General features: G+C 35.8%; 1 protein-coding gene across 4 annotated transcripts in view; it reads right to left on the bottom strand.

Moving 5' to 3' along the window:
- The window catches only part of LOC149785829 (ras-related protein Rab-22A-like), a 60,843-nt gene extending 51,270 nt beyond the window's left edge, over positions 1-9,573 (bottom strand). For 2 of the 4 annotated variants that reach the window (XR_016425462.1, XM_089979780.1), the window contains exons 1-3: positions 9,164-9,557; positions 5,333-5,412; positions 3,170-3,251 (exon numbers count right to left, since the gene is read on the bottom strand). Coding sequence is in view for 3 of the 4 variants with exons in the window: in XM_089979780.1 (XP_089835906.1) it covers positions 3,170-3,251; positions 5,333-5,412; positions 9,164-9,199 (198 nt within the window). In the remaining variant the exon portion in view is untranslated. Of the gene's footprint in view, positions 1-3,169; positions 3,252-5,332; positions 5,413-7,306; positions 7,527-9,163 lie in introns of those variants that run through there. The other 2 variants (XM_089979781.1, XM_089979782.1) reach the window with 2 other exon arrangements.
- Positions 9,574-14,120: the final 4,547 nt, after the last annotated feature.

Below are 14,120 nucleotides of genomic sequence, written 5' to 3'. Positions count from 1 at the left end.
ATTTAATTCTTTCACTCCTGTATTTTGAGAAATAATTATTTTCAATTATGCAAAACTTGTTTGTTTTGCTATTTCCTACTGCGTAGTGTAAGTCCCTGCAGTTGTAACATGGGATTGATTGCAAATGTAAAAGATCAATGAGCAAATATATCATATATTACTTACCCGCCTGGATTCATGTTTGGTAACATGCTCCTTTTTCAAATATCACAGCCAGCTGTAAATGAACTGATGACTTGTGCCTTGATACATATATCACAGAACATCTGCTTTAACTTTGTATCATATCTCAGCCACAGATGCCCAAGTTTCCAGCGATCAAAAACAATTTTTGGGAACTTTTGACCAGTTCATCATGATGTGGTGTTGCACTTGAAGCATTACTACCATCACTACATGTAGATGATGTTGGACTGTTAGGTATAACATCAGGTTCAGGGACTGTGTTGTCCGATGGATTTGCACTAAATCCAAATGCTGTTAACTTTATTAACTTACTCTTAGGATGAGATGATGAACATGCAATGTCTAACTTACATTTACCAATGTTAAAGTTGCACTGTTGACAGTATATAATTCTGATTAAGATTTTTTCCATTTGCTTTGTATTTATACACAGCAATCGGTCCTTCAAAGGTAATCAATTTTCTCTGAAGTTTCAGCAAAACTATTTTGTTATATTTAAAAAAACAACAGAAGGATTAGCCACTGATCAACTGTAGCTGTTTCTGTTCATGTCTTCAGAAGTCAATCGATTGTAGGCATAGTCTGGTAGCATGACAGAGTGTATCACAGCATACAGTAATCAGGCCAAATGTCAACATAAATGGATTGTGATGTAACAATGTACTGTAAAAATGGGTTTGTCAATATGAACAAAGGATTTGTTTATGTAACAGAGAGATTCCAGTGCATTGTGTATCCAAGTCTGTGGCTTCATTTCATGGTCCTTTTGAATTTCTTCACTCCAAATCCATGATTATATGTACTAATTAAACAGCCGAAAAGGCTGTCACCCAAAAAATCACTAGATGCTATATATTTTGTCCCCAACAAGGAAATAAAACTGCAATTCGCAACATTGGTGAATCACAGGACAATCTCTGAGCTACACAGCAATCATTCAAGTCAGTGTTTCTGTATGGATGACAAGCTATACATCTATCATTCAAGTCAATGTCACTGTATGGATGACAAGCTATACATCAATCATTCAAGTCAATGTCGCTGTATGGATGACAAGCTACACATCTATCATTCAAGTCAATGTTGCTGTATGGATGACAAGCTATACAACTATCATTCAAGTCAATGTCGCTGTATGGATGACAAGCTATTCATCTATCATTCAAGTCAATGTCGCTGTATAGATGATAAGCTATACATCCATCATTCAAGTCAATGTCGCTGTATGGATGACAAGCTATTCATCTATCATTCAAGTCAATGTCGCTGTATGGATGACAAGCTATACATCTATCATTCAAGTCAATGTCAATGTATGGATGACAAGCTATACATCTATCATTCAAGTCAATGTCACTGTATGGACGACAAGCTATACATCAATCATTCAAGTCAATGTCGCTGTATGGATGACAAGCTATACATTAATCATTCAAGTCAATGTCACTGTATGGATGCCAAACTATACATCAATCATTGAAGTTAATGTCGCTGTATGGATGACAGGCTAGTCATTGGTCAAATCTGTTGATGTGCAGTATATTGTCCTTTTTCTTAACTTAGATGATGAGACTATTGAAATGAATGGAACCATACCCCAGATATTCATCATAAGTGGAGGATTGGGATTATTCATGGTTTTTGTGTGGATGTCATGGAGTAGAAGTCAATGTCGCTATATGAATGGCAATCTACACACTGATAGTATTTATTTATCACCTGTACATTTTTCATATCCGTTGAAAAACTACTTATTCATACCTGTTAATGATTTTTGTCAACAGTCTTTTAACTCATCAACCCTGTGTGCCATGTTTATGGTTGTACAATACCTGTTCTTGTTGTAGGTTTAATGCCATTTTTTAGCACAAGATAGACTATACATGGCGGCCAGTATAAATGGTGGAGGAAGAACCCGGGAAAACCCAGGAAAGAGCCACCGACCCACAAGAAGCTACTAGCAAGCTTTCTCACATAGCCACAGTGGCAAGCTACACACCCGAGACTTGAACCCACGCAGACAGAGGTGAAATGGCAATGATCCGTAATAGTGAGCTCATTAGACCTCTCTGCTACTCTGCGCCCCAGTAATCTACTTCTGAGCTCTGTAACTACAACATCATTGATAACAGACCAAAGTGGGTGGCATTACAGAAAAGTAGACTAATGTAGTTCTACAATGATACCAATAATGTGAACTTTCTACTCACATTAAAAAACACAATAGGAAAAAACTAATTTTTGAGACCCAAGTTTTTAAGGCCCAATATTTACCGTTCTGCACACATGCAAGCAAAATAGTCAATCAAAAACAAAATCTTTTTTTCACCTAGGCATCCAGTGAAACGAAAATCGCTTGTGTACAGGTGATGATCGATTTATGCCAATACCAATTTATCAGCTTTCATTTATAAGAAACAAATAACATTTAATCTGCACCCTTGTATTTGTGTTTACACAACTGCTGGTGCCATGTGCAGCTCATGTTATTGCATTTAAATTACTTTCAATCTAAGCCATAAGCTCAGGAATGTATCATGATTTAAATCCGGCATCACCTGTACATGGTCTCTATGAGACATTATTAGAACTTAATCTCTTGGCATTCCACAAGTTCTATAACAATCATCTAACTCATCCGAGATCTTTAAGATAATTAGATTACATACCACATCTGACAAAAGTCTGATCAAAAATTAGTGATTATGGTGTAAACTTTGCAAAAAGTGCTGAAAGTAACTCAGGGTGAGACTTACGCACCATGTCGGATTGAAATATGACAAGAAGTGAAGTCTCTAGAGTGTGCAAATCAAGTATTGAGGACGGAATACAGATGACACATGATGGATGCAAGGTGATGTTTGCTAAATTCTAATAATAAAAGCAACTCCACCTAAAAAAAACCCAGAGAAACCAATAAAAATGTCAAAATACCAACATGTAAGACACTCAACGAGACTAAACATGTTCCTGTTAGATTTACCTTTTCCTGCCCAGCTGTATCCCAGATCTGAAATAGGAAAGTATTGTCATTCACCACCAACTTTTTTGCCATAAATGAGGCCCTGAAACAGAAGATATGTAACAGAAATAAAATTAAAGCAATATAACTTTCTCACTTCTCTTTTACATGTCAGTCATATTGGATGTAAGACAAATAGTTTCATCTGGCACCAATGAGATATCATAAGTCTTGTGGCAAAAAACCCATGAGGAGTAGCAATAACAAGATTTTCAGGATGGCAGCCATGGTGGCATTGTGGATGTCAGATTGGCATCGTTTTCATTTACTACGAAATAAACACCATTCGAAGTCATTGGATAAAATCTAAATGTCCCTATGACTTTTCCTTTTAAGAGAAGTAGCAATAACAAGATTTTCGTGATGGCTGCCAAGATGGCAATACTGGATGTCAAATATGCACCAATTTTACCAACCAGTCATCATAAGAAGTCTTTATGAGAACATACCATGTTGATATGACCATCCATCCAGAAAGAATAGCAATAACAAGGTTTGAAATCTAGCTGTGATGGTAACCACAGTGGATGATAAACAGACGATATACAACAGGAAATTTCATAAACTCTCCTGGTCAATGACCAACAGAGCTAAAAATAACTAAAATGGCATAAAACTCCAAGCAGGTCATCTACACCTACATGTGCCAAATTTCATCTACTTTAGGTCAAGCAGTTTCTGCATAATTGTGCCAACAGGGCTTTCACTCAACTTCACAAAGTGCAAAAGACTGATAAAACAATGTAACAACATAAAATGGTAGGAACTGTACATCATATGAGAAATGTTTACAAAATTTCAATTGTCTTTATCAGATCGTACTGATGTAACAGTTATAATAAGGTAATCAAGGTGAATAGAGAGACATAAAGGTAATGTTACATCTGAGGACCTAAACTATCTAACATGACATGATAGAACCAAACAAGCATTCAATTTTCCAAAATATCAATCTATTTCCCTAAAATATAAAATCAAACAAAGTGAAAGAATTAAAAACAACTCAAAGCATTGTATGAGTTCCTTGACTATTAACCAATATTATCCTCAATGTACTAACAATTTCACAGTAATCCATAAATGATCCAAAGGTATTCCAAATGAAGGTTCTGACAAACTTATGTGCTATGCTAGCAACATTGAAGAAACAGTTTTATTATCCAAAAGATTTTACTTCAAAGTAAATTCCATCAAAGCAGAATATCACTAAAGTCCATTAATGTTTCAAATAATCCAGTGAAATTTTTTATACATCCAATCCTTGAATAGTTTCATGATAATACGGCTTGGTACTGTTAAAAATAATATAATCCAATGGAATTATTTACATATCCAATTCCTTGAATAATTTCATGATAATTCAGCTTGGTACTGCCTGTTTAAATAATATAATCCAATGGAATTATTTACATATCAAATTCCTGGAATAATTTACAACAATTCAGCTTGGTACTGCCTGTTTAAAATAATATAATCCAATGGAATTATTTACATATCCAATTCCTGGAATAATTTCATGATAATTCTACATGGTACTGCCTGTTTAAATAATATAATCCAATGGAATTATTTGCATATCAAATTCCTGGAATAATTTACAACAATTCAGCTTGGTACTGCCTGTTTAAAATAATATAATCCAATGGAATTATTTACATATCCAATTCCTGGAATAATTTACAATAATTCAGCTTGGTACTGCCTGTTTAAATAATATAATCCAATGGAATTATTTACATATCCAATTCCTGGAATAATTTACAATAATTCAGCTTGGTACTGCCTGCTTAAATAATATAACCCAATGGAATTATTTATATATCCAATTATTTGAATAATTTCATGATAATTCAGCTTGGTACTCCTCTCTGCAGTATTAACAAACAAATTATAAATAATTAAAATTTCCTTTTATGACTCTAAAACTGAAGAATGCTTATATAGTCACTGAAAGCATATCAAATATACGAATCTGAATCGCAAGAAAAGATTCCCAAACATTTAAATTATTTTATTGTGAACTATGTTAGCAGTCATGGTCTCAACTTTTTAAATTACAGAGTCAATCAACAACTAGGCCATGCATGATATTTTTGCAGAACAAATGAGTTTTATTTGTCTCACCCTATGGTGCTCTCCAGTTGTTCTTTGAATGTGTCTTTCACAAATCGCATGACAATACTGGACTTCCCAACTCCAGAATCCTAAAAACAAAAACATTATTTTTAATATTCAGTAATATTATACTTAAGCATTTTGTTTTTGGTACAAGACGAAGTATATCTTGTATCAATGTAGGAAAAGAACATTTTCTTTTTATTACATACCAAACTTCCTCCAGAATCAAAGTTTACTAGAAAAAACTCATTCTTCTGCACAACATGTTCACTCCCACCCCCTTTTGGTAAATTTATGTCACTTTCAAAGCCTGATCATACGAATATACATGACTTTAGAAAGATTGAGTTGACCTAATATGTCACAATAAATTACATTCTTGTCATTTTGTAAACTATTTGACTGACCTGAAAACAATTCAGCAAGGCATCACAGCAAATGTCTTTTTTTTTTATTTATTTAAGGGGAGATAACTTCAGAGAGACACAAATGGCATTTGGTCAAATTTCTTTAATAATACTTAATTTACATGTCTGAAATGTAAAGCAGTTTATGTTTATTTGTTCTAGCTCATTTTTATTGCTGCAAGAACAACTTTCATTGGCACAGCCAATCAATTATTGCACAGCATGATGAGAAATCTTATGTTCAGATGCAAAAAATATAAGGATATACTTTTCACAAGTGAAAATATAGGAATGAAAAAAATAAAAAAATTATTTTGCTAATCAGTCTCTATAGTTCCACTTAATTATATTATATATATATATAATGAAAATAAGTATTAATTATTAGCATACAGTATAGTGTACTGACAATTTTATGAAAACTGGTTGAAAAATACTGAAGTCATAACCATTTGAATTTGTATTGGTTAGCAGTCCACTGGTAAGGCACGTGTAAGAGTTTGACTGACATACAGTGATAGGTTAATTGCTTGCAAAATAACAATCTACTTCCTCAATTCCATGATGACTGAGTGGATTCACAAATACTTCCAATTGTCCATTGATGCAGGGTGACATGACTTTTTCTGCTTATTAACAGTGAAGTTTTACACAAAAAGCAACATTTTTACCCTAATCACAAGGAATGTCTCCAAGATCTACTGCAAAAAAAGACAATTTGTATTTGTATTTCCTTGGTTTAATGGCATTTGTAAGACATTTTTGGCTGTATCATGCTGATGAAATGAGACCGAAGTGCTTTTCACAAGAGGAGGTAGCAAACCTGGGATTATCTCAAAACCCTTGGACCATGAGTCTGATGCTCTGAAAACTCTGCTACCCCAAAAGAAAACAAATCAAACCTGATTTCTTTAAGTGTAAAGAATGATAAACCCTATCAATTCTGAAAACAAAGTCTACTGACAGATTATACACATTAAATTCAGGCAGATCATTACTAGTTAACAATGAATCTTAAATGTTATCAAATTATATTTTTCTTGGGTATATTTTAATTTGATATTAAATTAGACAGTACATTTGTAAATTGATTATTTGAAACAATTTATTATAAAACTTTTCAAGAAAGAGGCTAGAGCCTCCATCCCAATAACTAACTTCCCTCTCTCCTCCTACCCCTGCTTCTCAAAATGCTAAAAGCAGTTGTATTAACCATGTCAATGGCTTTGTCCACCCACTTTCTGTGCCTTCCACTTTCCGACCACAGTCTTGAGAGTAAATTAAATAATAAATTTGTAATGTTTATTTAAAATAATTTTAATATAATGTTTTCTTCCACTTCATTTTCAACAGATAATAATTTTGCAGTTGAAAAAAGGGCAAGTAGTTAGGAAAAAAAATGCCTTGTGCAATGTAACGAACAGTTGTTCTGTTGTTCTAGGGTTTAACGCCATTTTTCAGCACAAGATAGGCTATACATGGTGGCCAGTATAACTGGTGGAGGAAGAACCCTGGAAAACCCAGGGAAGAACCACCGACCCACAAGAAGCTACTGGCAGGCTTTCCCACGTACCCACACTAGCCGAGCCTTGGACTCAAACCCACGCAGACAGAGGTGAGATGACAGTGATCCGGAACGGTGAGCGCTTTAGACCACTTGGCCACTCGGGGCCCCTGTAACGAACAGGATGGTGCAAGTAAAAATATAACATGGCACATATGACAAACAGCATGGTAAAGATCCATTGCAATGTAACCTGGAGGAAACACCATTATCCACTGGCTGACATCATAACGTGTGAGTGCATTAGGGATCCTGAAATTCTAACAGTTCCTACTATAATTTTTTATCTAAATTTATTGTCGTGGCCATATGTTTGTGAATTTGATATTAAAACATCCAAAGGAGATATAACAAGCCATGACAAAAAAGAAAATAATGATATACTTAACTATCAAGAAAATGTTTGGTTTCAGATTTAGTAATAGTATTATTACTGGTTTCCTACCATACTATGTATTCATAACAATAGTATTTTGTTAAAATAAAATATACAACAGAATTTCATTCAACAACAGTTTTATTCCAGTTTTTTTAAAATATTAATTATTACAACAAACTGACTTGCTACCAGAAAAAACCTGACTGATGGGCATTTCTGGTAAAGACAGATGTTGACGTTTCATTTGATTAGGTCACCACATAAGTCTTGGAGGATAATAAAAGTTAGTTGTTGTCACTATTATTTATTTCAGGTCTAGGGACTGCTCCAGTGGCCTAGCTGGTTACATCATCCACCTCAGATGCAGGCAGTCACAATTTTGAACCCAAGCTGAGTCATACCAAAGACATATAAAAATGGTACCAGCAGCTGCCTCCCTTGGTACTCAGCATTAAGAGTTTAGTGTTTGGACTGGTTGGCCTGGCATCAGGAGAATGCGACTGTGGGAAATGATGCCACATGTCTGCGGCATGATACCCCAGTGCAAGACATCAACACAAACTGCCACATAGCAGACACCATAGTGTTATGACTGAAAAATTGTTAAGGCTAAGTTAAAAATCCAAATTCACACACACATACATTTCAGGCCTAGGCTTCATATATTTTGTTCTAAAGATACGATGAGCTGACACTGACATAAGACAGTCGAAAACCATATGGTGTGTGGGAATGTCTTAGTTGCCAACACATTTGCTGATTGTCCGAAAATGAAACAAACTGTAAACTAGACCTAATGACCTTTACTTGCCAAGGTGTTGATTTGGCAGTTTAAGTGATAAACCAGTGCTGTCCAACCTTTTTGACACCATGGGCCACTGAAAAATGTTTTTCTCTAAGCCGAGAGCTGCAGCAGAAAACTGAAAACCAATGACTATATATAGCTGCTTGAGCTCTGGCGGGCCATTTAAAATCAGCCAGCAGGCCACATGCGGCCCACGGGCCATGGGTTGGCCAGCACTGTGATAAACAAATCCAAAGCACTTTGATACAATGATATCTGAGATATTCTACGACTCATGTCCAACTGATCCGAGTATGTGCCAAATTATAAGTGGACCTGATAGGTACTGATAAGGGTTAATGTTCTGCTGACCTTTGGGATTCCCCCGGTTCCTTTTATTTTTGGTAACCTGTCAGAAAACATTGCAATTTGTGTTATGGAGTGTTATTAATTAGAAAAAATGTGTTTTAAGTGGTTTTCGCTTCAAAGATGTGAAAGCTATAATCTGATGGTGAATGAAAGTCGGCAGAACATTGTATGGTATTAAGTGTCCGTCAGATCTCCATAATATCGGAGAACTCGATTTTAATGAGACTGGGATGCAGCCTTAATAATTAAAGACTGGACCTTAATTCAACAGCTTACACACACACACACAACAACCCAAAAACAAACAAAACAAGACTTTAGCTATGCAACTTACGCCCAGCAAGCAAAGTTTCACCTCCCGGACGGCCATAATGTTTGAAATCTCACCTAATTACATGTTCTTAGAATGCGTTTATGTATTTTCCTAAAGTTACAGACAAGAGATTGCCTTGGTTGCTAGTATTCCAAGTTTATACAGTAGCAACGCTTATAGATAATTGTACGGCTACTGTACAGAAATAATTTGGTAAAACTATGAAAGTTATGTTAATTATATCTATGTGATGGACGTAGATTTCATTTGAATGCTAAATCATGTTTCAATCCTTCTCCATGAGTTTCAGTTTAGGTTGACCGATTTGCATCCAAATAAATTATAAACGTTAAAGGAAGTAAAAACTACTTAACGCTTTCGACCATTTTGAAGTAACAGTATAGCTAGCTACACCATATGACAATCACGTGAAATTCGTAGGTTGTTAGAGTTACTCCCCTTGATTATAAGCTGGTAATTCATTTTTTGTTTTTTCTTAAATTGTATACATCTGTGCTTAAAATAACTAGTTCCAATATTAAACAGGTTGCAAGAGGGCATTAAGGCAAAATTATATATGACAAAAATAGCATCATACTGTGTGTGACGATAGAAAACAATAATGCACAAAGTCCAGGGTTACCAGACAGATTTTTTAAAATAAAAATTCGTAATTTATCTGCATAGAAGAAACAAATTCCAAATTCGTAGGAAATACATAAGGAAATTGATAGAAGTATCACAATAACAAATCTTTCAATAATTTGAATTACATTATCCTGAAAACCGTTCCTCTAAATTTCAATATTTTCAAATATCATCCACGAGGTGAAATGAGAATAAACAATAATGCAGGTATTTGAAATAATTCCTTGGTTTCACAATGTAAATGTCGTTACAGAATTAAAAAAAATAATAACAATTTTTTTTATAAAAACAAAAATGAAAAAATCATTGCTAGTCATTTTATGCCAGCATACCCAGTAACAATGATATCCACAAAAGAAAATTTAAAAAATAAACAAATTAAACAATGGGAAGTAGAGCTTCTGGAGATAGCAGGTTCTCCGTGTTTTGCAACATGAAGTTGTCGATTTTTTTCAGATACTAAAGACAATCTGAAATGTTCAGTCACTGATGCAATGCAGGAATTTGAAATAAGAAGTTAACTGGCACGGGTGAGAGGGATAATTACTATATAAGTGGCAATATGAATGTTCATACAGTCGAGTGAAGGGATTCAAGATCTGTATGAAACGGGGTTATATTTCCTTTTTATGTGTCTAGCACGGGGTAAATATTAATAGGTAAATGTATTTTCAACAGGAATTAAAAGCACGAGATTAAAGGTTATAAGACGATTATAGTGACAATACTAATTGTCTTATTTTTATAGGTTATTCTCGGCTTAAATCACATTTTAGTGACAGTGGTATTCGTAATTAAGCACATGTCTGTAATGGGATGTCAAAACCTGTTTGGAACAGGCATGGGGTCCAAAACCTCCAGCGAAACCCAAATTTCAAATCAATGGCACATGTAACAACTTGTATAAATAGTACATGCATCCGGTATACACACCTGAATTATAAATGCAAATTGTTACAAGTGCCCGTGTTTAAAAGAACAGCATACCTTGGTACAGAAAATGTTTCAATGCCAGTCTGTTTAACAGTTTATAAAAAAAAAAAAAAAAAAAAAAAAAAAAAAAAAAAACATATTTAGAAAAACTAAATTTTTAAATTTTCTCTCTGTGACAAGCTCTGCCTGCGATCTTAACCAATGCACTTCAAAGTATTTCACAAAGGATAATACATGCAAATACAGATGAAATAGCATTCTGAATGAATGAATGAATGAATGAATGAATGAATGAATGATGGTACTATTTGTTTCAACTGAAGAACATTCATCGCAAGCTAAAAATAAAAATACTTGTTTCGATGAACAGGGCACAAAACTTCGATAAAATTGCTGTTATCTCTATGATTATTGTACGACATCAGAATCACACACACACACACACACACACAATCACACACACATATAGAAAAATCCCATTTCCCGAGAGGTTGTTGTTGTTGGGTTTAACGCCATTTTTCAGCACACGATAGGCTATACATGGCGGCCAGTATTAATGGTGGAGGAAGAACCCGGGAAAACCCCAGAAAGAATCACCGACCCACGAGAAGCTACTGGCAAGCTTTCTCACATACCCAAATTGGCTGAATCCGAGACTCGAACCCACGCAGACAGAGGTGAGATGGCAGTGATCCGTAACGGAGAGCGCTTTAGACCATTCGGCCACTCGGAGCCCGGGAAATCTAAAATTGATGCCAGGAAACACTTTTTCCCGATGTGAATGCTCAGTCGTAAATTATTATTTGAAAATGATCGTGCTAAACGTTTTAATGAAATTTTTATATATTTTCCAGCGACAAACAGTTGCATGTCTAAAATGTCCACACAGCAGGGTGGCCAAACGATCTCTGTAAAATTCCGTAGCTGAGTGTTGGTTGATCGCTGTCGGTATGAGGTCACACCAGTGCCGGAGTAAGGCATTCCAGGGGCCGAAGCACTGACAATATTATTATGCCCCTCACCTCCTAGAAAAGGTGAAACTAAACAAAAACAAACTGCAATATTAAAAGCTGAAAAGGAAGGAAAAATTGCCATCATTCCAAATCAAAGTATTCGTACATGCAGATCGAAACGGTCATATAATAATTAATACAATTTTATCATCAACAATAATTTGAAATTTCTACGGGCCCCTATTGGGCAGGTGCCCAAAGCACGTGCTTAGTGTGCTTAATGGGTAATCCGGCACTGGATCACACTAATCCACACGTGTCTGGTACTCATTATCCAGTTAAGTGAAAACAGTCCATACTACCAGCCCTTAAAGAAACAACATAAGATTATTGAACCTTGTCATATTCCTTTAACGAAAAAGCTATGCTAACAACCGCCATATGCTCTACAGCGAGTACATATTTCTTCAACAGACTAATGTGAAAACGTAATACACGGTCAAGATCATAATCCGAAGATGAAAGAAACTGCTGTCATATGTAGGTGTGTTGACAAAAGACGAACATTTCGCTGTTAGATAGTTCTTTATTTTATAAAACGAAAACGAAACGGTAAATAAATTCATGATATTTGCAAAAGTTTCTTTGGAAACAATATTGTCAAGCGATCCATCGTAAATTGAAACAAGGCTTGAAATGTGCTCGCCTTAACATTGATTTTTTTAATGAGCACATCAGTGGTCCTTTGTCAACCATACTAGATTTTTTATTTCTTTATAAATCTCCGATCTAGCACCGGGTTCGGTCGGGCGCATATACCACTTTATAAACGATGGGCATTTGGCTTTCTCGCGGTTCTGCTGTAAACCCTCTTCTCTCCAAATCTTCAGATAGTTTATTTTCAAACAAGATTTTGTGAACCAATGTTAAACTTGTTAATATTATAGTTGTTTATATTAAAACTTTGATTTAAATTTTAACACTTTATTTGGAGGTCGGCTAAAAACTGTGTTTTATAATCTCTAAAAATATTTATTCACCTATTCACACACACGCAAATGTGTGTGTGTGTGTGTGTGTGTGTGTGTGCGCGCGCGCGCGCGAGCGCGCGTGTGTTTACACGTACAAAATATTATATGAAAATGGCAGAAGTTTTTTGGGGCTAGGTTTAGGGTTGGGGTAGGGGTAACGCCAATTCTGAGCTCAGCATAGGCTATATATGGCGGCCGGTATAATTGGTGGAAGAAGAACCCAGAATAAATCCCATAAAGACCCACAGACCAACGGAAAGCTGCTGACAGCTTTCTCGTCTGCTAGAAGAGCATGTGGCTTACTTCCAAAGAATAAATTGGCAGGGTTTATTAATGGTTTTAACCAATTTGTGATCAGCTCTTTTATTAATCCCTGGTTCACCACCTTGATAACCCTTGGACCACTCTCCAGCACCAAAACCTAAGCAAGATGTTTAGGACCATCCGACTGTGCCACCATATCAGCCTCCCACTGGGGTTGTTAGGGAAGCCGAGCCTTCACCCAAGGCAGACTAAAAACATGCTGAATTCTTCTCTAGGCCTTTTATGATACTCTCCATGACTGAGGGCATAAAAACAAAACGTGATAAAAGTATTCTTATTAAAATGTCCCCCCGATGCTTTCTTACTGAAGTCTGTGTGCCTTTGTCAACTTTGACTTTGGTAACATTGTTCATAGCTGGGACTGGAATTTACGCATCAAAGCAGGTAGTCGTTCCAAGAAACGTTGATAGAGGCATTGACAGTCCATAGCTTTCTACTAATTTGCAGGTCATATTGGACTAGGGAGAAAGCGTCAGGCGGTTACCATTCTCTGAAATTCACTGAAAAGCAAACAGCGTTGAAAACAAGTGTATGCAATAGGCTGTGTTCGCATTTCTGCACCAATACATTTATAAAATATTCCGTGTTTGTAGTTCCAGCAGCAACATTTTTGCCACTGGGAGTTGCTTGAATTGTCTGTTGGAACGACAGGCATTTGTGTTATAGGATGAATAAAATCGTACCGGCCATGGCAAAGGCGGACTAACAATACGGTAGCGGTTGTGTCACATGTGATATTAGTATATCGTTTCAACTAGAAGAAGGAACACAAGCTATGCTTAACTTTTCAAACGGAGCAAAAGACAAAGAAATGGAAATACACACCTTTAGAAATAAATTCTCAGCGAGAGTTTTCACGATCCCCTTATTGACTTCGGACCTTCGGCGATACATAGGCTCTTGTTTTGCCACTTCCATTAAGTGTATGCCCTGCGCTATGTAGACTGCATTTCATGTTTCATGGCTGTATATTTGATGATAATATGAGAATCTCGTCCAAAGAGGTGCCCAGAGATACAGCCATCAGTATGGTGTCGACACCATCCACCGCGTTTACTACTCGCGTGTACTTTTTTCATTGAGCGCACC

This window comes from Sinohyriopsis cumingii, chromosome 13 (assembly GCF_028554795.1).
Source record: "Sinohyriopsis cumingii isolate HCF-2022 chromosome 13, ASM2855479v2, whole genome shotgun sequence".
In the NCBI taxonomy this organism is placed as follows: Eukaryota; Metazoa; Mollusca; class Bivalvia; order Unionida; family Unionidae; genus Sinohyriopsis; species Sinohyriopsis cumingii.
Note: the sequence above shows the minus strand (reverse complement) of the source record. Positions and strands in the feature narration are given on the sequence as shown.